Genomic DNA, 23,629 nt, shown 5'->3' on the forward strand with positions numbered 1-23,629 from the left:
ACTGTTAAACAGTTTAATTTTTCAAAAAAATAATGTCACCTGGTATACTTCTCTCGATAACTACAATAATTGTTCACCGCCTTGATTATAATCATCGAAATTGGTTGAAAAATGGACAAGTTTTCCCTTTGACGAAAGTTGCAACGTTGGGTTCAGGGCTGGATCTAACGGTAACTGAATGAGTGACGTGGTCTAGCTGTGCTCACTCTTGGTCTTGTCGCTCATTATTATCTGACTGACGTAGAGCATCCCCTTTGATTTCCTCGCTTGTGGAAACGTTAATTCAGCAATCTTCAAATTTGCAAGTAGTTCTAAATGTAATTGATATTGAACATGTTTTGGAAATTAAGTAAAAATCAAAACGCCTTTGAGATTGTGCAGAATTTCCTTGGTTTAATATTTGACATTTGAGACAAGAACCGAGTCGAAAATTGAGTACGAAATGATTTTGAATTTTAGCATGGTGAATAGTGTAGGAAAAATTTCCCACATAAACGACTTTTAATAAGAAAAACCCGTCCCACGATTTATGGCCCGACTGGGTAGATGATCGACACAGGGTTTAGTCGCTCCATGGTTTTATGTAAATTATGTAAATTTCAGTTTATGCCCCACCATTATGCTATTTACACTCTTTACACAATTTAAAATAAATATCACACCCCTAAAAAAAATCACTTTTCCATACAAAAAAACATAAAATTTATTAACCCGAATTAAAAAAAACCAAAAATAAATTATCAACTATTGACATTAAGATCATCGCTCCCTGCTAATCCGCTACCACTCCCACCACCGGCACCGCTCCCACTACTCCCACCACTTTTATTAAACTTCCCCTTCCTCAACCGCAACTGCTCCCTCAAGGCCTCCATTTTCACTCTTAATGCTTCATTTTCCAGGGCGCGCTCCTCCTCCGTCGGCTCCGAGGTTATCGTCGAGGATGGGGTCGTGGTCGAGGTGGAGTGGTGCTTCTTCTTCTTTTTCGATGAGGAGGAGGTGGTTGCTATGGGAACGGAGGATTGTTATTTCCATGGAAACCAGTTATGGAAACAGTTAATTTAAAAAAAACTCACCCCCCGCCTGAACCCCGCCGAGCAAGTCGTTTAAAATGTGAACGATGGTGGACACGTGTTTTTTTGGTTTTCCGAGGCCGTCCTGCAGGGCGGGGTTCAACGTTCCTGTGGGATTTTAGGAAGAAAAAAATTATTATTTCCATGGCAACTTAAATATTTAGAAATTTTCCATGGAAACTATAAAATCATAGAAAAAATAATAATTTCCATGGAGACTGGATTTAACGAAGAAAATAATTTCCATGGAAACAAAAACCACGTGACCTCACCGCTAAAAGTCCCCGAGTAAACCCCCTTTCCGTGATGCTGCATGTGATTGGTGATTGGTAATTTTTCCTCTTTATTATTTGGAGCTTTTTGATTGGTCGACTCCTCGCTCCGCCTCCGCTTCCGATTGGTCTTTTTCTTATCCGAAGTGGTCACGTGACTGCTCAGCTTTTTCAAAGTGTTTGTCAGGTTTCGGGAGGCTTCCACGAGGGACGACGAGGAGGGTTGGGGGGTGGGGAGTGATTGGGTGGGTGGGGTGGGTTGTGTAGGGGGTGGAGTTGGTGGTGGGGGTGGGGGAGGAGGATCCGAAGGGGGAGGAGGAGTCACGGTGGGCGGGGTTATCGTGGTGGGTGTGGCGGTTTCACTGGGAGGAGGAGTTTCCGAAGATTTGTCATGATTTATTGAGGAAGTCGTCGCGTGGTGGTGTTGCCCTGGTGATTTTTAAAAATTAAGACTTTCTTTTAAAAATAAATTAGTAACCATGGAAACAGACCTTTAGATAACTGAAGCTGAATCAACATCACGTGATCGCCCAACCGCATTGTTAAATTCAGGGGGGATTTTCCGCTGAGGAAATCCCCAACCTGCGACTCGTTCAGACCTTCCAGCGCTTCCAACACGGATTGCTCCGGGCGCTGCGTCTGTGATTCAGTCACCATGGCGATTAAGTAACCATGGAAACTAAATAAAAAAATAAAAAACCCACCACCAATCCGGTCTCGATGCTCGGAACTAGGGAAACTCTCGAACCATCCGCTAGGCCATAGTCCTTCACCGTTTTGCAGTTTTCCAAGAGCCTATCATATTTATAGACTCAGTTTCCATGGCAACCGAAAAATACTAAAAAACACTAAAAAAACGTTTTACCTATCCCTGTGAAGCAAACAAATCTGTTCCTTGCCCACTTTTAACTTTTTAGCGATGCATTTTTTAATGAAATCAATCGAGTCCTCGGGATCGACGAGGAAATCAAAGGCGCCCCCCGTCGTGGGGGCAATTTCTATCGAGAGTTTATTCAATTCTTTATTCGTTTCCATGGTTTTTTAAAAATTTATTAAGAAATGTTTATATAAAATATAACAGAAAAGAAGGGCAGCAGTGGTACGTCCCGTTATTTAGTAAAACGGTGGTGGTGGTGGTGGATTTGAGGGTGAAGTTGTGTTGGGAATGGCAATGGAAGTGGCATCTGGTGGTTGGTGAGGTTAATTTGTGTGGTTGGTTATCATTCGGAGGATGTCTGTGAAATAGAGGCCCGAGGCGGTTGTGGGGGTGTCAAATTCGTCGTCGTCGAGGTAACGGGTCCCGTCCAGGGAGCGGCGGCGGCGACCGGAGGCTATTATAAAAATTAGAGGTTTTTTTTAGGTGTTTCCATGGTTTTTTTCATGGTGATAGTATTTTTTAAAATTATTATTTATAGTATTTTTCTAACTGTTTTTAGTATTTTTAAAAATAGGCGGAAGGATTATAGGCGTTTTTCTAGATGCGTTTCCATAGAGTTTTTTATAGACTTTTTTTCATAGACGCATTTTCTATACGTTTTCATCTTTTTCATAGCATTTTCACAGACCCATTCATAGTCTAAACTCCTATAAAAAACACTATTTCCAGCTTACTATTCCTCCTGGCTAAAAACACGATGGTGGCCCCGAGCAACGACGCGAAGCTCAGCCCCCCCAGGAGCGAATAAAGGTCTAAATTTTGATCATTCCCATGATGCCCCCACCCATGCGAAGGCCACCCCCAACCCCACCCACCACCGCCCCCTCCACCCCCGCCGCCAGACCGAGCCATCAGGGGGTAGCTATAGAGAAATATTTTTAAATTAATCACCATGGAAATATTCATATATGAAAATATCACCATGGAAATATTCATACGAATCACCATGGAAATAAAACTCACCTCCCCACCCCACCACCCCCACCCCCACTACCAATCGAAACATGTTTATTAGGAAAGAAACTCTCCACCCCGCCCCCACCCCACAGCGAAAAACTCATAAAACTGACCACACCCCCAAAGAATAAATTCAATAAATATCCCATCTTTATTCAACTACTCAAAAACTAACAAACGACTAATCGCCATGGCAACTCACACAACCCTTTTTATCCTTTTCCATAACCTCTCCATTTACGCTCCATTTGTTCTAAAAATTAGCCAAAAATAAGATGTCACAAATTTCACGGTTCATTTAATTTTTCTGCTCCACGAGGCATTCAGGTGGTGCTCATGCTCATGCGCTTTTTACGATCGCTATGGATCTTCTTTAGTAAAGTGTGTAGAGTGTGAAAAGTGTGTCGTGAATGTGTGTTTTTTTTATAAATAAAAATTGGTTGTCATAGTTACCGAATTAAAAAAAAATTATGGGATCCTCCGAGTTGACGTTGGAGTTTGTCGTGGAGCTGCATAAATTTTATAATGTGGACCTGTTTTTGAGGGGGTAAGGGTTGCTATGGTTACGGAATTTCTCCATGGTTACTAATTTGGAGTTTTAAAATTTTAGGTACTATCAATTGGAATTGGCTCTGAGGGTGCTTAATACTAAATTACCCGTGAGGGTGGAGATTTCAAGTGCGGGGACGGGGAAGAAGGGTGAGGTTTTAGTGGTTTTTTGTTGTTGCCATGGAAATAGAAAGACTATATTTTTAGTATTTTATAGTTGTACTATTTTATAGTATTCTCAAAATTAATTTATAAGTCGCCATGGAAATAAAGACTATAAATTTTTTACTATTCCAGACCCCTCGCCGAACCCCACCCACCACACAACTAGTCACTCGCAACTCCCCCCACTGCCCACCCCCTCCAACAACCCACCACCTCAACAACCACCACAGCCACACCCCCTTTACCAACCCTAACAACGGACTCCACCATAACAACCACACGCCCATTTCGTATCCTATTCCGTAACGAAGAACTCGAATTAAAGGAAATATTCCTCTTCCGAATCCATTTCCAACAAGAATTAACGTCCTCGGTAACCATGGCAAAAATCGTCGAGGAACTGAACAAAGTGGAATATTTTCTAGATTTAAATCTGAAATTTAACGATGCCATAGTTTCCACGAGAGTTTGCCAAATCCATTATTATTTAAACTCTAGTTCGGTGCATTATTATCGGAATGTGTTTTTCGACTATTTTCATCTGTGTGCTGTGAGTTTTAGTATCCACGGGGGGGTCATTGCGGTGCATATGTGAGTTTTTTTTACGGTTGTCATGGGGATTTTTTTTTAAATTTTAATTTGTTTCTATAGATCCAAGGGGACGTTGTTAAACTGCTCCAGCGCCAAGCCGGATTTGATTGTGGGTTGTTTTTTAATTTTTAATTTATTTCCATGGAAATAATTTTTAAAATATCTCCATGGAAATAATTTAGAATTTTATCCCCATGGAAATAATTTAAAAAAAAAGTAACCATGGAAATAAATCTTTAAAAAAATCCAAATTTCAGCCCCCCGGGAGCCACCCCTCCACACCCACCACGTGTTCCACCCCCTCATCCTCCACGAGCTGTATTCCTTCGTCATCCTCGCAACTGATCTCCTCGACGCGTTTCCTTAGCAACGCGAAAACCACGCACGAATTAATTATGCAGATTTTGCTCGAGTCTAATTCGAGTTTGAAGACGAAATTAATCGAGTTTTTACAAGTGCTCGGAAGACACGATTTGGTCGAAGGGTTCAAATCCGGGTTCGTGTTTTGTGGGGGGAATTTCGTCAATTTTGAGGCGTTTCTTAAGGAGAAGGTATGGAGTTTTTTTTAATTTCTATGGGAACTAATTTTTGTATATATTGGCATGGAGATTTGATTGTTTCCATAGAAACTATCCTTTAAATATTCAAGTCGCCATGGAAATATTTCCATGGAAACCAAATTTATAAATATTAAGTAACCATGGAAATTAATTCCATAGAAACCCCCTGAGGAAGTGGAGGAGTTCCTTCTCAAGGCCCACAAGCAAATCGCGTATCTCTGCGCGGAGAACATTTTACTCTGGCACCGGTTTCTCGACCTCATCGTCAGCAAGGACCCCGTCCGAGTTTATTTAGCGAATTTACATCATCAGTTGAGGGTCAAGAGGTGGAGTGAGGGTCAGTTGTCATGGTTACCATGTTAATATAATAATGCCAAAATTTAGCACAAAAATTGGCGTGCTAAAATTTGGCATAAAAATTGGCACAAAAATTGGCGTGCTAAAATTTGGCACAAAATTTCGCACGCTAAAAATTCGCGTGCCAAAATTAGCACGAATTGGCACAAAAATTGGCGTGCCAAAATTAGCACAAAAATTTGGCACACTAAAAAAAATCAAAATAATAAAACCCCTAAAACCCACAGGCTTCTACATCACCTCGAACCCCCTGAAATCCGCCTACACCTCCAAAGACTACACCCCCATCGTCGAACTCCTAAAAAAGTCCATAAACTACACTCCACTCCCGATCGAGTGCACGGAAATCGACGGGGACGGAGGCACAATCCCCATCGTATTCGAAGACCAGTTTATATCCCAAGAAAACAACCCCATGGAAACCAAAATGGAATGCAACTGTGGAGTCCTCAAAGATAATCACGAACCTTCCTCCTCCTCCTCCACCATGGAAACTACAAAACAAGTCCAACCCGCCGAACTCTCTGCAAAATTAACCTTGTTACTAAACCCCCCGGTAACCATGGCAACGAAGAAAAAGAAAAAAATAAAAAAAACCTCCACGTTGCCAAGGCGACACAGTCAGAATTCCGAGTTTGAAAAGAAGAAACTAAGGAAATTCTTGAGTACCCCGTTTCTCAACGATTTCGAATCCTCGGAAGAGGAAATTGTTGAATCTTCAGAGTCCTCAGAATCCGGGTGGGAATCCTCCGATGACAATTCTTCATCTCCATCGCAACCGATATTTCTCCCTCCTCCGCCACAATTCCAGGATAAAATCAACCCTCCCGAGGGATTCGCTGACTCCGTTGCCATAGCAACCGTGGATACGTTGAAAACCATGGAAAAATCAATAAAACTCACGCCAAAAATCACCTCACCTAAGAAAAAACCAGACCCACCCCAAAACAACCTCACGATTCCCTATTTCCTGATCCCCGACGAACTCCGGATATTCCACCCGAAAGGCCTCCACTTGATAATCTGCGTCCACGGGCTGGACGGCTCCTGTCACGATTTACGATTGTTCAAAATCTATTTACAAGTGTCGCTGCCAGGCCACAATTTGCAGTTTCTCATGTCCCAGGAGAACCAGGACGGGACGACTTTTACGGACTTTGACAACATGACTGAGAAGTTGGTCACGGAGATTTTGACCCATTTGGAGGTTAATAAACTGAATCCGGTGAGGGTCTCTTTCGTGGGGCATTCCCTGGGGAATATCATCATTCGGAGTGCGTTGACTAAGAAAAAGCTGGAGTTTCTTCTGCCTAAGTTGCACACTTTTTTGAGTCTGAGTGGGCCTCATTTGGGGACCTTGTACAACACGGGGTTGGTCACCATGGGTGAGTTTTATTGGGGGTATTCATTGAATTTTAAAATAATTTTTTCCATTAGGGGTATTCACCATGGGTCTTTTCGATTTTTTCCTGGTTAATTTAAGTGGTTTTAGGCTACGGTGAATACCCCTAATGTAAATTTTTCTTAGGCAAAAACTAAAAAAAATCTATCTTAGGCATGTGGCTGATGCAGAAGTGGAAGAAATCCTCGTCGCTGCTCCAACTCCAGCTGAAGGACGCCCCCCAAATCCGCTCCACGTTCATGTACAAACTCTCGGAAAAGTCCAATTTGCACAAGTTCAAGTACGTCCTGCTCTGCGGGTCGAGCCAGGACCGCTACGTCCCCGTCCACTCCGCCCACGTCATCAACTGCAAGGCCAGCCTCAAGGATGGGTCGGCGCAGGGTAATTTTTTTTCAATTTTTCGAGGGGGCCGTTCATAAATTACGTGGCGTGAGAAATCGGGAAAAATCGTGAAAAAATCGCAATTTTTTGTGTTACGTAATTTATGGACGGCCCCTATGCGAGTCTATTTTTTCGAATTTTCCCAACGTGCTCACCTAAGAATTTCCGATTTTTCTAAATTTCCCCTTAGGTGAAGCCTACCGAGAAATGGTGATGAACATTCTGAACCCGATTTTGACCAATCCGGGGACGAAATTGATCCGCTACGATGTTCACCACGCGATTAATCCTCACACCGCGAATTCGTTGATCGGGAGGGCGGCGCACATCGCGGTGCTGGATTCGGAGATTTTTATTGAGAAATTTTTAAGCGTTAGTGGGGTCAGGTATTTTCAGTAGGTGTGTGGGTGTCATGGTGATTAATAAAGAAGTGGTTGTCATGGTTATTCTCTGTGTTTATTTATTTTTATAATTCATAGCGTTGTCATGGTTGTCACGGAAATAAAGCTGAGGTATTGGTTCATGAACAATTTCCTTGGAGTATTAAAAGCATTTTTGAAATCTATTTTAAGGAAAGCTGTAGTAATTCATGGGAAATTTGCTCCATTTTCAACGTTGGAACCTTCTTGGACTGGAATGATAATCGTAGTGAGGGGCTATCGCTTGGTGGCTCCACTTTTTGACGTTACTTTCACTATTTCGTAATTGATCCCAGTGGAAATCATTCTGTATATTCTTTCCAAGCTTTCGCCATAACTCTTGAATTATTACACCAGAGGTTAAAAGTATTGTATGTCGGTCAATTTGGAGAAAAATTTAAAACCGGCTAGGACTCACCGAGTCAGACTCCCTGACTCGGGCTAAATGGAGTAGGTTTTAACGCTGGAACCTTCTTGGACTGGTGGAAAAATTACCAGGGGCCTAATAACTCCGTATGCAGTTTTTGACTCAAAACATGATCGAGCTCGTCATCGGCAAAACCAACTTCAAACGATGGAATGAAAATGACTTGTCTGCAGCAATTAGCATTTTTAGTGCGTCTTCATCATGCTATGCATTTTTGAGGGACACGATCGGATATCCATTTCCATCCAGATCCTGTATCCTGGGACACCTGCAACGGATAAAGGTTCAACCTGGTTTTATTTGACCCGTGTTTCAAGTCATGAAGAACGAATTCTTAGAATTCGCACGCCCCTACAAAGAGCTGCCATGATCTCGTTTGATGAAATGTACATTGACGGAAGGGTATTGTACGACCAGAAAAATGAGAAGATCCTGGGACCACATAAAAACTTACTTGTAGTCACCGTGAGAAGTTTGGCGTACCAGTGGAAACAGGTCATTTACTTTGGATGCTCGTCTCACGAAGGGAATCATCAACCAAATAATAAGCGAATTGTTCAACGTTGGCGTCCAGGTGTACGGGCTTGTGTCGGACATGTCAACCATAAATAGAACAGTGTGGAAGGAATTGCAAATCAACATCGATCTGAGAAATGAAGCTAAATCTCAATATTCATTTTGCCATCCAGTCAAAAAAAAGAATGTATGGGTATTCGCCGCTTATCCCCACGCACTGAGGCTTCTTCGCAGTCACTTCTTGGATACGGATATCAAACTGAAGGTTTTAACGTTGGAACCTTCTTGGACTGGTGGAATAATTACCAGGGGCCATAACTCCAGAATTATACGGTATACGACTTGGTCTTTCTTCGGTTTAGGAAATTTCCAGGCAGGTTTGATCTCACTGCTCCGGAATGCTTCTTCATTTAGCAATTTCCGAGCTATTGCAGGACTCGTATTAAGTAGTTATCAGCATAGGTAAAGTGATTATCTTGGAAATACGGACCAAATTCAATTCCATGACAACGAAGGGATCACGCTCGATTTTCATTTCTTCGAATGCACTACACCTACAAAACGTAGGTTACGTTAATCCAATGATGGACGTTCGTCAACCTCATTTTTTCTGGAAGCTATATCAAATCTGCTTCCTCCATCCTGATGAGGTTGATGAGCTTTCTTCCCAGTGCTTTTTGACTGGTCATCAATTTCCTCACTTGGCTGGAATTATTGGCGGCGTCGCTCGTTATTAGCGGTATTTATTGGGGTGGTGGATAGTTCCAGGAAGATACGGGATTGAAAATTGGAATTTCCCAGGATGATTGAAAAGAAGTAATTGTACTGCGAGGTAATTCATCACAACTAATTGATAAATTAGTATAAATATATAAATCCACAAGTCTTGCGCCTCGGTCACAAGTGAATCGGACAAAGCAGTGACATACGAGGGCAAAATTAAAGAAATCACGTCAGTGGTGGCAAATGAAGATGCTCATTAGGAAACATGGAGTTGCTAATGTTTTCGATTGTCTAATTCCTAAAACCACCTAATTTAATTGCTAATGCAATTTCTTCTAGAGATAGAGGATTAATTTGGCAGTTTGTAATTTGCTCTAAAGCGGAGCAAATAAATTTTAAATAATATATGTCATGGAAATAAAAATTGCCACACAGTTGCCATGGTTTTACTCTTTCTCTGTTTATTTAATTATCCATAATTTAAATGACATCGAAATAACTCCCCCCTACAACCCCCTCATCAACCCCCCCACTACTCCCAACCCCATTACCCCCACCTGCCCCCCACTACTCCCACCCCCACTAATCAACTCATCCCTCTCATCCATCTCTAATAATTCCCCCCTTTCATCCACAATTAAATCAAAAACCGAGTCAAACAACACCCCCCCTTCATCCCCACTGTCCCCACTCGCACCCCCACCCCCACTGGTATTCCCCTCCATCAAAACACTGGATAATAAAGGATTCCCCCCTAGAAACTCATCCCTATTAAAATCCGTAGCAACGGTCGTTAACGGAGTGTTGCTATGGACTGAGTCATACCCGGAATCTGCGGATCTCGAACTTGACAAAATATATCTCGAACTTGAGGACTGTTCGAAAATGGGTACGGAAGCGGATCGGTTGTTATGTTCGAAAGTCTCGACAATCTTCGTTGTCATGACAACATTATTTGAACAGTGTCTTTTTTTACTGTTGTCAAGGAGATTTCGCAAATGTGGCCAATCGTCGTCATCGTTTTTGAAATATTTGGAGATTTCCAAGTCCTCCGCTTTTTGATTTCCGAATTTCTTAGTAACCATGGAAACTGAGGAGTTTCTTCGTTTCCTTGGATTTTTGAAATTATTACATTTTAAATAATAAAGCAGAGTTTCTAAATTGTCAAATTCCATGGAGAAATTAGCCTTGGCCCAATTTAAATAGTCGTCATGGAGACTGATTTTAATTTCTGTGAGGGTGGGTTTATCCACGTCGTTGGGGGATTTTTTGCGGATGTTGGCATAGCAATATTTCGATGCGCCGCGTTGTCCGAGGCGACGCGCTTTTACTTCTGGGAAGACTTGGCGCATTAGTTTTCCGAAATCCGCCGTGGAGATTGGTTTCCATGGAAACGTTTGTGTGTAAAAATCGTAAACTTCTTCCTTTGGGAGGGCCGTGAGGGGGTCGGAGGTGAAGTTTGTTAGGAGCCAGGAGGTGGTGGAGGAGAGGCGGGAGAGGGAGGGGGTGGGGGTGGGGGGAGGGGGGATTGGGGGTGTGGTTGGGGGGATGGGGGTGGGGAGATTGGTGGGTGTGGCGGTGGTGGGGTCGCCGTTTACTGGGTTGATTGGTGGTGTGGTGGAGCTGTGGGGAGGAGAGAGAAATTAGTTAGTTGTCATGGAATTTTTGTTTAATTGCTATGAAAATATTGATTTTATAGCCATGGAAATGTGAATTAAAAAACCATGGAAACAAAAAAAGTTAAAAGTAGTAACCATGGAAATATTTTTTTAAAACTATGGAAACGGTAACCATTGAATTTAAAACAAAAATGTAACCATGGAAATATATACACGAAAAACAGTAACCACGGAAACATTTAAAAATAAAAAAATAACCATAGAAACACTTATAAAAAAACCCACCCAACAACGACATCCTTATTCTGATTCCCACCCCCCTGCTGTTGCTGAATCCCAATGAGAAACAATAACTTTTCATTCTGATTCAATTTCCAGAACCCTTCGACTAAATTTTGTACATTTTGTTTATTAATTTTCAAAGGTTTGTTATTTTCGAGCACTGTTTCCACCCCGTTATTCGAATTCGAATTCAACCCATTGCCGTAACTGCTCGAGAGCAATTTGGACAAAGTCAGTGATCTGAGATGATTCGTATCCATGGTTTCATTTATTTTTTTTTATTTTATTTTAATTTAGAGATCTTTTGATTGAGATTTTTTTTAAAGAGTTAAAAGTGAAGAAAATGGTCTTTTGTTTGAGGAAAAGTGCGGGGTTGCGACGCGAGGTGGCGCTGGTGCGGAGATTTTCCATGGAAACGGTGTGTGGAATTTTTTTATTATTTTTTTATTTGTACCCCTCTGGATTTATTTATTTATATAAATTTTTGTATAAAATTAATTAGAAATTGATATTATTTGATTTATCCAACCGATGAATGAACTGATTTTTACGTACACACCGGGGACGTCCTTTCTGTATTTTTTTTATAATAAAATGGTGGTTAGTTTCCATGGAAATTGAAATTTTAAATAAAAATTTTACCTGCCACACCCAAAACCCCAGCTGACCAAACCCGTTAATTCGTAGTAATCGTCTTCTCGACAGACCAAAGGGCCGCCCCCGTCGCCTAGGATAAAAATTATTTATTTCCGTGGTAACGATGAGAAAAGTAAAATTTCCATGGCAACCACATAGAAAATTTAATTATTAAAATTCCATGGCAACCAAAAAAAAACAAAAAATCCATGACAATACCTTGACATGCATCATTTTTGAACTCTCCCCCGGCGCAGAAACTGGAAATCGGCAGGACAAAAGGCTTCTCCGTAACGGCATTTACTTTCCTAATGCATTCCCCATCGGAAACTATGGGGAGCTCCGCTTGCCGAACGCGGAGGGGGATCGGGCCGCCTAGTTGAACACATATTTTTAATTATTTTCAGTTTCCATTTTATATTTTATTAATTTTTATTAATAATTTCCATGGCAACCAAAAAAAAACTACTCACTCTCCCCCATGTATCCATAGCCCGTGACGGTGCACCTCCTCCCGGGGAGTAAATTCCCACCTGCCCCACTCCGCGAGGGGAGGCAGATGAGGCACACCCCTTCTTTTAGTGATACTTGGCCTTGGAGTTTGAGCAGGGCGATGTCGTTGTCTAAAGTTTGTGAGTTGTGGTTGTGATGGATGTAGGTCGTGGCCACGCGGAGGGTTTGCGCCCCTGGGGAGCCGTATTTTGATGTTAAATCGTGGTCACCCACGCGGACGTAGATCGAGTCTCCAGAGCGGACGATGCTAAGGGGGGTTGTCATGGTGATTAGTTTATTTCCATGGTAACGGGTTTTTTATTTTTCCATGGAAACTTGGATTTTTTTAAGAATATAACCATGGAAATTGTTATATTTTTTTAGCAAAATTAATTTCCATGGTTTTTCATAAAAATAATTTCCATGGCAACTCTCATAAAAAATTCCATAGCAACTCAATTTTCCATGGAAACGTTGATTTAAATTATAACCATGGAAATTAATATAATTTTAAAAATCAATTTCCATGGCAACTTCCAAAATTCAAAATCCCCATGGCAACTCACTTGGTAACGCAATGAGCCGCAGTCAGAACCCACTCGACCCCGATCAGTGCCCCCCCGCATAAATACTGATTCATGGAGTTGATCAGCGCCACCTGCCAGCACCACTCCCCCGGCGCCGCGTCGCTCCCGCCCACCACGCGCTTCCGCCGCGACAATAACCCCTCGGGTAGCATTTGCAGCGCTGATGTCGCGGGCGCGCCTTTCACGCCGCAGATGTAACGGGATGTTTGGGTGAAGGTGCGGTCAGGTTTGGGGTGGAGAAGGGGTGGGGGTGGTGGGGGTTGTTGTTGGGGGGGTGGTGGGAATTGTGGTTGCTGTGGAAACTGCTGGGGGAACGGTTGCTGTGGAAACGGTTGCTGTTGTTGCTGTGGGGGTGGCGGGAACTTATTATAAGTTCCCACGGAAACGACATTATTCCCTTGAGGCACACCCCCCGGTTGGACCACACCCCCTCCTTGGACCACACCCCCTTGCGTCGAATTCCCTGGCAAATTCTTCTTCGGCGCACAGCACTTCATCTTGGGATCCTCGCACCGAAACCCATCCGTCATCTCCGCATTGAGAAAACAGGTAAACGACATGATCGGTCTTATACACTGCCCAGGACACGTTTCCATGGCAACCACCGCCGCCGAGGGCGTTTCCATGGAGTCGTAATCCGATTCTGTGGAGGGGGGCGTGGTCGTGGAGGTGGTTGTCGTGGCAACGGGGCGGAGGACGGGCTGCAAATCGTGACCACAGCAGCCCGCGTTGATCCCGCAGGTTCCGGGGAGGGGGGAGCGGCAGTAGGGGAGGGCTGCCAGGGCGACGCAGTAGGCGTGGCACACGGGGGGTGGGGGTGGGGGGGATTGGGGGGAGGAGGAGGGTGGGGTTGTTGTGGGTGTGGCTGATGTGGGCGCGGTGGTGGGTGTGACGGCGACTGGGGCGCGGATGGAGGTGGGCGCGGTTGAGTGGGTGGTGGAGAATCCTCTTCAGATTCTTGAGGTTGTGGGTGTGGCTGAGTTGTTGGGCGCGCCCCCTGCGGTGGGTGTGGTCTATTTTGTGGGTGCGCCCCTTGTGGGTGTCCCACCCCCTGCGGTGGGCGTGCCTGCTGCGGCCTCTCTTTCATAACACAACACGCCTGATGGCTCTCCCCGCACTCCGCCTCTGAATCGATTTCATCACAAAGAAACAGCCCAAAAATCATGGACCTGCACGTCCCCTCGCATTTCTTCTTTATTTTCTCAGTGGGTGTGCCCGTTGCCATGGTAGAATTCAGACTCCTCCCACAGCAGACACTCCCCTTGGGGCACGCCCCCCCATCCTCCCTGACTTCTTCACAGACCTCCCCCGCCAGCTCCTTCCCGATGCAAACACCGTCGCATAATTTCACACTTTCCACACTTTCCTGCTCTTCTTCTTCCTCGTCGTCGTCATCTAAAATTTCCGAGGGGGTGATTTTTTTAGTGTCCGAGGGGTGTGCCGTTGGTGGGTCGTCATGGCAACAGACCTGGTTACCCTGGCAACTGAATAATTCCGTGGTCTTGTCACACATGAAAACGGATGCCAGGGGGGAGACGCACCGCCCGGGGCAGGGATTCTGAGGGGGGTGCGGTTTCTGTGGGGTCGTTGAGTTTTGCGGTGGGTGTGGCGAAGGTGGGTGTGGCTTTGGATTAGAAAACGACTCCAGTAATCCTAATTTTTTAAAAAATTATTAAATTGTTGCCATGGAAATAAAATCTTTAAAAAAAAATACCATTCAGCAACCCCCCAAAACTTGGCCCCTCATCTTCCTCTTCTTCCTCAGCCTCCTCCCCCTGAGGGGCACTCCCCTTAAAATTCTTCTCCACCCCCACTTGTTGATTAATTAAATCACTTTTATTCCCCGTTTCCATGGAATTAACAAAAATCATAACTAAATTAAACACTAATATATATTTTTTCCACATTTTTTAAAATTAAAAAAAAACTAAATCCCCATGACAACTTATTTTCCACTCGAAAAAAAAACTACCGGCAACAACAATCTCTCCTAAACAACAATGAAACACCTTTTTTACAATTTCTTTGTTTCCAAGGTTACTCTATGGAAACTGTCTGTTTCTAAGGAAACGCAATTTCTCTATGGAAACGAAAATTAAGTTTCCATGGAAATATTCGTTACGTCCGTATTAAAAAACCCGTTTTTTCTCAAAGTCAGTTCAATGAACCGTGAACTAACTTCTTCTTCTTCTTGAGACTTCTTGGTGTGAATAGAATTTTTACTGTAAAGCCAGCGTTGCCAGAGTAACGGGATATGCAAATTTTTTTACACACACTCGTCGTCGTCGCGTTACCATCGCAATTGTCTTTTGTTTAATAAAGGAGAGGAGATTCGGTTGTTATTATCTTTGGTGGTTGCCAAGGTGATTTATTCTCTCTGTGATTTTTGTTTTAAGTGAGTTGCCATGGATTTATTAATATTATTATTTTCCGTGGTTGCGGTGGTCAAGGGGTTGCCCGTCGTTGATAAGGGTCAGTTATATTGGCATTGTTGTCATGGAAATGTATTTTTTCTGTTGTCATGGAAAATTAATATGTTTGTTTCCTACAGGCGTGTTTGTGATAACGGGGGTCAAGACTTGTGGGGGGATGGGGGGTTACTGTATTTTAGGGGGGGATTGCACGGGTGAGAATTTACGGATTTATTTCCATGGCAACATAAATTATAAATTTACAAAAAATAAACAGTTGACAAGGAGTTTGTTGCTGACGAGGACGGGCATTGCGACGGGCTGAGAAAAGCATTCACCCCACGTGCATTTTTCGTCTGCTGTAAATTGTTGGGGGGTGTGACAGGTTAGTGGTTTCCATGGTTACTTGTTGTTTCCATAGAAATTGATTTTTTCCGCATGGTTACCATTTCCATGGAAATAGATTTTATTTATTTTAAAAAACTTCCATGGAAACAATCAAAATTTCAATAAAAAAATCCCCATGACAACTAAAAATCCATCCCCACCACAGACAACACCACATCCACGACCACCCCCATTTCCACCCCCACGACCACGCCCACCTCCAGCATCTCAATCGAAAGCGTGGAAGAGGATGAGAGCAAGTCCGTTGAGGAACCCGGATCAAACTCCATCGAAGATTTAGTAACCATGACAACCGTGGAGGATAATATCATGACGACCACCACGGAAATTAGCACAAAGTTACCGGAGTTGGTTACCATGACAACGAAATTATTGGATGTTACGACTCTTACACAGGAAACCACGGCAGCTATGACAACGACGACCAGCACACCCCCTGGAAATAATAACAAAACGGAAACCATGGAAACCACGGTCGTTGTCACGGAAACGAGTGTAAACACCCACACGCATTACAGCTCGTGTCTGAACAATCGGATTAATCGGCTGGCTGCCAAGGTGATTTTTAAAAATTAATTATTCATTTGGTTGCCATGGAAACTAAAAAAAATTATAAATCCACAGTCCACCACCCAGCAAATCTGCTGGACTGGGGCCCTAACCCGCACCCCCCTGAACAACCACACCCACCAGAACCACACCCCCTCAACCACGACCTACTCCGACCCGGGAACATTCCTCTGCTCCGGCGCACTGATCTCCTCCACGATTTTGGTAACCACGGCAACGTGCGTGTCACGATTATTCGGGCAGGATCTAAAACAGTTTAAAGTGGTGCTCGGAAGTCGGAGGTTGATTCACCCGATGAATGGGTGGTCCCAGGGCTGGTACAGGGATGTGGAAGAATTAGTCATTCATGAGGAATATGGGGTCTATGGGGGGGTGGTCAGGGTCAATGATGTTGGTAGGTTGCCATGGTTACTAAAATTAATGTTTCCATGGTTACTGGATTTTTATTGGTTGCCATGGTTACTTAAATTTAATGTTTCCATAGCGATCGTGAAGTTGTCACCACCCTCATCGCCGGGGGAGTCTTTCTGCACCGTTTGCTTGGAGGACACGCCCAACTCGGATCACTCCGGGGAGGGGTGCATCGGTAGGGGGTTTTTTATTCGGTTGCCATGGTTACCATGCTAAAATTTATTTATTTTCAGTGTCCGGATTCAGCCACCCGACGAGCTCCGCGGCGGTCGTGGGGGGTAATTTTTACTAATTTATTTAATCCTGTTGCCATGGAAACTAAAAATAAGAAAAAAATAAAATCCAGAACCCTCCGACCTCCACGAAGCAGAGCAGCTCCTCGAGTCCCCTGAAACCTGTTCCGCGGCGCTCGGAAATTACTCGAAAAACATTTCCCCCCATTTTCGCCATGATTTCAAAGAGGACGGGCTTTTGTGCGCGAGCGGGAAGCCTCAGGCGGAGGCTTGTTTTGTGAGTTGCCATGGAATTTTTTTTTCAGAGTTGCCATGGAAACAATTTAATAAAATACGTGTTTGTAGTCTCCTCGCGACGCAGGATCTCCGCTGGCGTGTCCGGATTCGGGTGGGTATCGCCTCGTTGGGCTGTTTTCAAGCGGGTTCCACTGCGGGACGAAGAGCATGCCGGTTTTATACACGAATGTGGGCAGTGGGGGGTTACTCCGGTGGGTCAGGAGGTTTTTGTAATAAATTTGTGATTTTAGTGTGGGGATTTTTTTTGTGTAACGCGATTTTTGTTCATGGAGCACCTAAGATTTTTTTTTCGTAACGCACCTAAGAATTTTTTGGCACCTTTTTTCTGCGCACCTAAGAATATTTTTTTTGCATGTTTGGAGCTTTTTCTTAGGTGGGAGTGGGACTATTTCCGTTCATAAGCGTTAGTAGTATAAGAGTATACGATTTCACCCACGGCATTGGGCAGGTTATGATTTTATTTTTATGGCATAACGCCTTATTTAGAGTAACGCATTAATGTCGTTTTAATTTCTGTTTAATTTATTTTTCACCACGACATCAATTTATAGTATATTCTTTTCATTTTGGTTTCGTTTAAAATTAATGTCATGTCAACATTTTCTTTTCACTTTCTTTTCGCTAATTTAGAGTGCAATTCGTGTCATTTTCTCTTCTGTTTCGCTTCATTTTGCAAAGTTGACATCCAGTCAACTTTTTTCGAGTGAAAATAAAACAAAACACCAGATTTTGATATAAAGCGGAAATGGGTCCCAAAAAAATAGCCCTGAAAAGCGCATTCTCGCCAGAGGATGACAAACTGGCGCTCGAATCCAAGTTGGTGACCCTAGTGGAGCCCCACCGCCACATCTGGGACATCAAAGACAAGGACTACAAGGTCAACACGATGCGACAAAATACTTTTACTAGTATTGGAGAGCAGCTTGGAAAACCTGGTAGGTTGAATTTATCATAAAGTTTCTGATAATTATTAACTGCACCTCAACACAGGTGACGTGTGTATGGCACTTTGGCAAAGTTTGAGGACCCAGTACTTGGCCGCGAGACGAGCTCTTCCAACGGGAAGTGGGGCTAAAGCACGAAGTTCCTTCCGACTGTTTGATGCAATGTCCTTTATTTCAGGAGGACAAGATCAGTCTCAGTGAGATGTTTGTTGCTTATGATTCTCTTAGAATTTTTATTGATATTATACTTTCATTTAGGACCATTTGTAATCTTGATGGTGATGAGGACGAGACAGAGCATGCAGATGACGAATTCTCAACAATAAACTTTGCTGACTTGAACGATGACAACATTGACACTTCCGTTGTCCCAATTCAAACTCAAAACTCGGTGCCAGAGTCTAATCCTCGCCCGAGATCCCATGCTAAATTCGGAGGGGTGCGTATATTACTTCTATTACGTGGTTTTTATGCATGTAAACTTATATTTTTCTTGTGCTGTGTCTAGAAGAGGAAGCTGGACAGTCTGGAGGAACAAATGCTTAATTTTGTCAAGGGAGGTGACTCGAAGGATGACGAATTTGAGCGATTTGGGAAGACCTTGGCTGCAAAACTTCGCAAAATTCATGAAAAGGATCCCAAGGCTGCTGCGACCTGCGAATATGAGCTGCATGGGGTTTTGTACAAAACAGAACTCGATATTTTGTAATTACAGTTACTATACAATACATATAACTATATTTAATAGGCGTTGAGTTTATGTTGCATATCCAAAATTTGTATTTGTAGTTTATTTCAAGATGTGGTGAAATAAAAACTGCTCAAAATAATTTACAAATCAATGCACTCAAAAAGATTATAACAATATAATACAACATAATAGAAAATCATCTACCCCCCGCGTCAACATGATGATCTTGCCAGCTCAGTGGTCCATCCTCACTATTAAAATAGTCTCGAAAGTGGTTCCTGACCTGAGCTGAATACTGGGTGTAGTTGTTGGTGCCTTGCCTTGGTATTTGTATCATCCCGTTATCATTCTGAACAGTATCACGCCAGTTCCCATGCTGAACTCTTCCATCCTCAAATCGATCAGGAGTAATATTGTTGAAGTCTTTCTTATTCATTAGATAATTGTGTAAAATTACGGCCGACAACGTAATTTGCTTCACGAGGTCCACATCCGCTTCAATCACCGAATGGAAAATCCTCCATCGTGCAGCCATTATTCCAAAGGAATTTTCAACGGTCATTCGAGCTCTTGAAAGCCTATAGTTGAAGACTCGGTCCGTCTTTTGCAGGAAGTTTCCTTTGTATGGTTTCAGCAAGTTGTGCCGCCGCGGAAAAGCGTCATCTCCTAGAAAAACATAGGGCAGAGGAGTACCAGTATTGGATAGTGGTTGTGGCGATGGAAGGTTGAAAGTGTCGCTGGAAATCTTGCGTCCAATGTGGGATTTTGCCAGAATTCCTCCATCTGACTCAGATCCGTACGACCCAATATCTACGGCTGTAAACTTGAAATCTGCATCTGACAGGGCCATCAAGACGATTGAAAAATAAGTCTTGTAATTGAAATACAGGGACCCCGATGCCGAAGGACACTTGATTCGGATGTGTTTGCCATCCAATGATCCACAAGGATGAGGAAAATTCCACTTTGTTCTGAATTGGTTTTCATTATTTATCCAAGTAGATGCGGTGGGGGTGGGCAAATAATCTGACTTCAATGCTTGATTAATTGCTGCAAGAGTTTCTCTAATAATTCCGCACACAGAAGAAGGCGATACACGGAAGCTCATTGCAAGAGAAATTTGAGAGTTTCCTGTGGCGAGGTACCTGCACGAAAATCATGTTTGTTTTGTCATACGACACTACCCGAAATTGGGATATTTTCAGTACCTCAATGTTATTGCCAATCCAATCTTTGAAGAGGTGATATAGGACGAATGTGATTAGCCGGATGCGAGATCATTGGGGTCACCAAGTCCAAAATGGTATCGAAATTTTCTTTGCTCATCCTATTTTTATAATGCGAAAGTATGGGTAACGGTGGTGGTAATATAATATGCATATTATCAAGTTTACCTAAAGTATCGGAAATTATAGTAGGGGTCATCTCGAAGATCCATGACCAACTGCTGTTCGCCGTCATTGTCACGCTTCAGAAATATGGGACGAATGTAAACTGATCTCTGCTTTCTCTTCAGTCGCCGTCGCAGACGTTGAACAATAAGAATTTTGATAATGGTAGTTCGATCCAGGATTAGCAGGATGAATTAGATGGAAATATGTAGAGTAATTTGCAATTTTTCATGTTTGGCCGGGATTATTTTTTTGTCAATTTATAGTGTTTGGTTTTACGTTGTCGTGAAAATTAAAAGAAAGAGATGAAAATTTTTTAAATATTCATCTTGTACTATAAATTAGCATGATGAAAAATAAATCAAAACAAAAATAAAATGTTAAAAAACATAAACAGAAAATAATACTCTAAATAAGGCGTAAACAATGGATTTTTAAGCAAGGTATCAATTGCGGCGGATGACCATGTCTCAAAAAACCCCACAAATCTCATCGACATTTGCGGATTCACTGAACTCAAATGAAATTAACCCACTAAATTCAAGCTCAGATGTATTTTCATCCATTTTATCGCAGAATCCACAACTGTAGACTAGATCAAGGCTAATCAAGTTACGACGTGTAACAAGCTCTAGCAGAGTCCTTTAAGAGGCGCCCCTCTGTGGATAATCAATTAAAATGTTTGGGTAGATTTTTGCGGCAAAGCCAAACATTTTAATTGATTATCCACAGAGGGGCGCCTCTTAAAGGACTCTGCTAGAGCTTGTTACACGTCGTAACTTGATTAGCCTTGATCTAGTCTACAGTTGTGGATTCTGCGATAAAATGGATGAAAATACATCTGAGCTTGAATTTAGTGGGTTAATTTCATTTGTACCCCAAGGAGGAGCAGGGAGGTCTGAGCTGTGCTGCTTTGCTCCTGCGATCCCTCAATGGTGATGCAAGTGTCGACTATGCAGAACTCGTATGCAGAACTCATTATCAAATCAAACGTTAAAACCTATAGTACAGCTTTGCTTAGCCCGGACCAGGGTTAAATAATTAACCCATATTTATCACTAGTTGATTGATTGATTTATTACCTTAATAAAACCCTTTCGGGCAAAATCTGCCCATAGAGTACATAGAATTCATAATTATAAAGAATTTAATTAAGTTATTGAGCTGGTTTTGTTAGTGCCATAATTAGTTAGTGAAAGCAATATAATATATATTTAATATTAAAAATCTTGTGAAACTGTTTAAAATTATTTAAAATTACATTAAATTATTTAATTAACAATCCATCTATACCGATGCTAATGCAACTACGTCCTTTTTCTTAAAGGATTCAAAATTAACCCGATTCTGAGCTGTTGCATTTCACTCACGGAGCTAGTGAAGTAAAGAACCTCTCTCGGCCAGACCCAAAACTCAACTCCTATTTATCACTAGTTCTCGATAAAATGATGTGCTAGCTAATTTTTCATTATGAAGCATTCAAGCAAGTTATACCAATTCTTGATATTACTTGGCTTCAAATTCTAAAAATATTTACTATCCCTTCCCCTTGACTACTTCCCATGAGGTCATCTCTATAAAAATTTAGAAATTTAAACCTCCAAAATGATAATCGTAAGTTAGTTTTCGACTCCATACTAAATTTCAGCTGGTTATATCAATTTTTGGAAATCGGTGTGGGCCACCCCGTAATTATATCATAAGACGGCAGTAAGGATCTCGGGTCCTAATTTCAGCTTTCCATGTTAATTCCTGAAAATTGGTGGGGGTCGCCCCATAGGGTCCTTCCAGATGAAAATTTTTCAAATTCCATACTCTTCCATGAAGAGCCATAAGAAAACTAAATGCCAAATCTAAGCACGATATGACGATTTTGAAAAATCAGTATGGGTCACCCAATCGGACCCTTCCAGATGAAAATTTTTCCAATTTGAGTTCATATGCTTCCTTTAGGACCCACTTACTACCTCTGTGCCAAATTTCAGCTTTCCACGACAATTTCAAAATTTTGGTGCATAATACCCCGCCCATCTTCGAACTCGTTTCCTAACTTTGTCCAGTATGCATCTGGTAAAAATTTTAAGTCAATCGGCCCACTCGTTCCAGAGTTATCGAAAGACAGACGGATGGACGGGCATGACAATTACATAAGCCCTGGTTCGGGCTAAAAAGTAATATGCGAAATTAAATTTCATAATAGAAAAGAAGCGTGGGCATTGTCGCCAAAAGTATTCAGACTTTGTAACTTTCACTGATAAATTGTCAAAATTTTTATTAAATTAATTAGGATTATTAAGCGAGTACGCCAAACTTGACGTTAATCTATGCAAGGCGGCTTCGGATGACCATGGAAACGTTGAATTTCTTTGAACCTTGGAGGTACGAATAATTTCCGAGATGGCCGGGTCGTGATGATTGAAAAACTGTGTTCATTAACTTTCGCGGTGGGAGCGTCCGAATTCTTTGATTTGAGGAGTCAAAGTCCCACCTGGACGACATTCTCCTCAAATAATAACTTTACACAAATTGCATAAAAATTATAACTCTAATGTTCTAAATAAAACATCGGATTCAGCATGTTTACTAAATAAATATATTAAACAAAATATGGTTCATGAGGTGACTCCACAACATTCCAAGTTATTGAAAAATTGGATGAGATTTTAAATAGGAAAAATTTTAAGGACAAAATTGATGGGATAAAAGAAAAAATTCTGGAAATGATCGACTGGTAGAACAAGAAAAATTAAATGAAACGACAAAGAGGAAAAGGAAAAGGAGCGATGGCAGAAATTGAATTTAATTAAAAGAAGGGTGTTAATCTCGGAAGAAAATCATCATCTGGTTCGGTACGCATTATTCCTAATTCTGCAAACATATCTTGGGACATATCGTTCATTTCAGAGTCGCTGTCGCCACTTTAGGCCAATTCTTTAGTTGACAAATCTGGTCCTTCACTTGCCAAGGCTAAAATTAAATTTTAGATTGAAACGATAATACATAAGCTAATATCAAACTTGTCAGTCCAGCTGGTTTAGCAGCATTAAAGCGGAATGGCCAGGATCCGTTCACCATAGCCGGATATTACGAAATTCTGGACTCATTTGACAAGAAGGGATTCCCTGACACAATTTTTCCCGGTGATTCTGCAAAACATGCCAACATCCAACATGCCAACTCATATATGCCAACATCCAAATTCAATTCGAGCAAATTACCGCCGTCCAAGTCAAAAGGAGGCAAGTTCAACGAGTGGAACGATTCGATTTCGATCAATTTGGTCTTCAAATGTTCAGAAGGAATTGGTTTAACCTTTTCCAATAATTTG

At 42.2% G+C, this 23,629-nt stretch overlaps 6 protein-coding genes across 6 annotated transcripts; 3 read left to right on the forward strand and 3 right to left on the reverse strand.

Moving 5' to 3' along the window:
- Positions 1–674: 674 nt before the first annotated feature.
- Positions 675–3,099, reverse strand: LOC110849120 (midnolin homolog). The gene is made up of 7 exons (XM_035851043.1): positions 2,957–3,099; positions 2,211–2,676; positions 2,050–2,140; positions 1,837–1,984; positions 1,346–1,774; positions 1,077–1,181; positions 675–1,006 (listed from the first exon to the last, which is right to left on the reverse strand). Exons 2-7 carry the CDS (start codon positions 2,378–2,380, stop codon positions 741–743), a joined length of 1,209 nt encoding a protein of 402 aa, XP_035706936.1. The 5' UTR covers positions 2,381–2,676; positions 2,957–3,099; the 3' UTR covers positions 675–740.
- Positions 3,100–3,334: 235 nt separating this feature from the next.
- On the forward strand, positions 3,335–7,690 carry LOC110849471 (protein FAM135A-like). Its single transcript, XM_022096882.2, is given in 10 exon segments — positions 3,335–3,786; positions 3,850–3,938; positions 4,086–4,194; positions 4,197–4,544; positions 4,605–4,653; positions 4,802–5,095; positions 5,264–5,441; positions 5,689–6,846; positions 7,017–7,244; positions 7,435–7,690. Coding segments are annotated over 10 exon segments (2,739 nt in total). The 5' UTR covers positions 3,335–3,709; the 3' UTR covers positions 7,644–7,690.
- Positions 7,691–10,594: 2,904 nt separating this feature from the next.
- On the reverse strand, positions 10,595–15,118 carry LOC110849453 (protein masquerade). Its single transcript, XM_022096860.2, is given in 8 exon segments — positions 10,595–10,952; positions 11,234–11,803; positions 11,873–11,957; positions 12,086–12,241; positions 12,340–12,626; positions 12,925–13,849; positions 13,852–14,598; positions 14,660–15,118. Coding segments are annotated over 7 exon segments (2,418 nt in total). The 5' UTR covers positions 14,799–15,118; the 3' UTR covers positions 10,595–10,952; positions 11,234–11,724.
- A 108-nt stretch (positions 15,119–15,226) lies between these two features.
- On the forward strand, positions 15,227–17,513 carry LOC110849449 (transmembrane protease serine 11B-like protein). Its single transcript, XM_022096857.2, has 9 exons — positions 15,227–15,417; positions 15,497–15,571; positions 15,634–15,741; positions 15,910–16,322; positions 16,389–16,728; positions 16,819–16,920; positions 16,979–17,023; positions 17,092–17,255; positions 17,324–17,513. The coding sequence occupies exons 1-9, from the start codon at positions 15,351–15,353 to the stop codon at positions 17,486–17,488; spliced, it is 1,479 nt and encodes a 492-aa protein (XP_021952549.1). The 5' UTR covers positions 15,227–15,350; the 3' UTR covers positions 17,489–17,513.
- A 149-nt stretch (positions 17,514–17,662) lies between these two features.
- LOC118435282 lies at positions 17,663–19,429 on the forward strand. Its single transcript, XM_035851050.1, has 4 exons — positions 17,663–18,210; positions 18,266–18,416; positions 18,478–18,658; positions 18,728–19,429. Exons 1-4 carry the CDS (start codon positions 18,021–18,023, stop codon positions 18,926–18,928), a joined length of 723 nt encoding a protein of 240 aa, XP_035706943.1. The 5' UTR covers positions 17,663–18,020; the 3' UTR covers positions 18,929–19,429.
- LOC110849121 (protein ALP1-like) lies at positions 18,978–20,889 on the reverse strand. The gene is made up of 3 exons (XM_035851048.1): positions 20,305–20,889; positions 20,119–20,237; positions 18,978–20,055 (listed from the first exon to the last, which is right to left on the reverse strand). The coding sequence occupies exon 3, from the start codon at positions 20,016–20,018 to the stop codon at positions 19,107–19,109; it is 912 nt and encodes a 303-aa protein (XP_035706941.1). The 5' UTR covers positions 20,019–20,055; positions 20,119–20,237; positions 20,305–20,889; the 3' UTR covers positions 18,978–19,106.
- Positions 20,890–23,629: the final 2,740 nt, after the last annotated feature.

The sequence above is a fragment of the Folsomia candida genome, unplaced genomic scaffold (assembly GCF_002217175.1).
Source record: "Folsomia candida strain VU population unplaced genomic scaffold, ASM221717v1 Fcan01_Sc004, whole genome shotgun sequence".
In the NCBI taxonomy this organism is placed as follows: Eukaryota; Metazoa; Arthropoda; class Collembola; order Entomobryomorpha; family Isotomidae; genus Folsomia; species Folsomia candida.

What these genes read in the sequence shown, in the direction of transcription:
- LOC110849120 (XM_035851043.1), bottom strand. Translation starts at nt 2,380, where the DNA reads ATGGAAACGAATAAAGAATTGAATAAACTCTCGATAGAAATTGCCCCC. An exon ending in TGTTTGCTTCACAGGGATAG is followed by an intron (nt 2,141 to 2,210) that starts GTAAAACGTTTT and finishes TAAATATGATAG; the next exon opens with GCTCTTGGAAAACTGCAAAA. An exon ending in TCAGCTTCAGTTATCTAAAG is followed by an intron (nt 1,775 to 1,836) that starts GTCTGTTTCCAT and finishes AAAAATCACCAG; the next exon opens with GGCAACACCACCACGCGACG.
- LOC110849449 (XM_022096857.2), top strand. Translation starts at nt 15,351, where the DNA reads ATGGATTTATTAATATTATTATTTTCCGTGGTTGCGGTGGTCAAGGGG. An exon ending in CTCCGCGGCGGTCGTGGGGG is followed by an intron (nt 17,024 to 17,091) that starts GTAATTTTTACT and finishes AATAAAATCCAG; the next exon opens with AACCCTCCGACCTCCACGAA. An exon ending in CTCAGGCGGAGGCTTGTTTT is followed by an intron (nt 17,256 to 17,323) that starts GTGAGTTGCCAT and finishes ACGTGTTTGTAG; the next exon opens with TCTCCTCGCGACGCAGGATC.
- LOC118435282 (XM_035851050.1), top strand. Translation starts at nt 18,021, where the DNA reads ATGGGTCCCAAAAAAATAGCCCTGAAAAGCGCATTCTCGCCAGAGGAT. An exon ending in AGAGCAGCTTGGAAAACCTG is followed by an intron (nt 18,211 to 18,265) that starts GTAGGTTGAATT and finishes ACCTCAACACAG; the next exon opens with GTGACGTGTGTATGGCACTT. An exon ending in CCCATGCTAAATTCGGAGGG is followed by an intron (nt 18,659 to 18,727) that starts GTGCGTATATTA and finishes TGCTGTGTCTAG; the next exon opens with AAGAGGAAGCTGGACAGTCT.
- LOC110849121 (XM_035851048.1), bottom strand. Translation starts at nt 20,018, where the DNA reads ATGAGCTTCCGTGTATCGCCTTCTTCTGTGTGCGGAATTATTAGAGAA.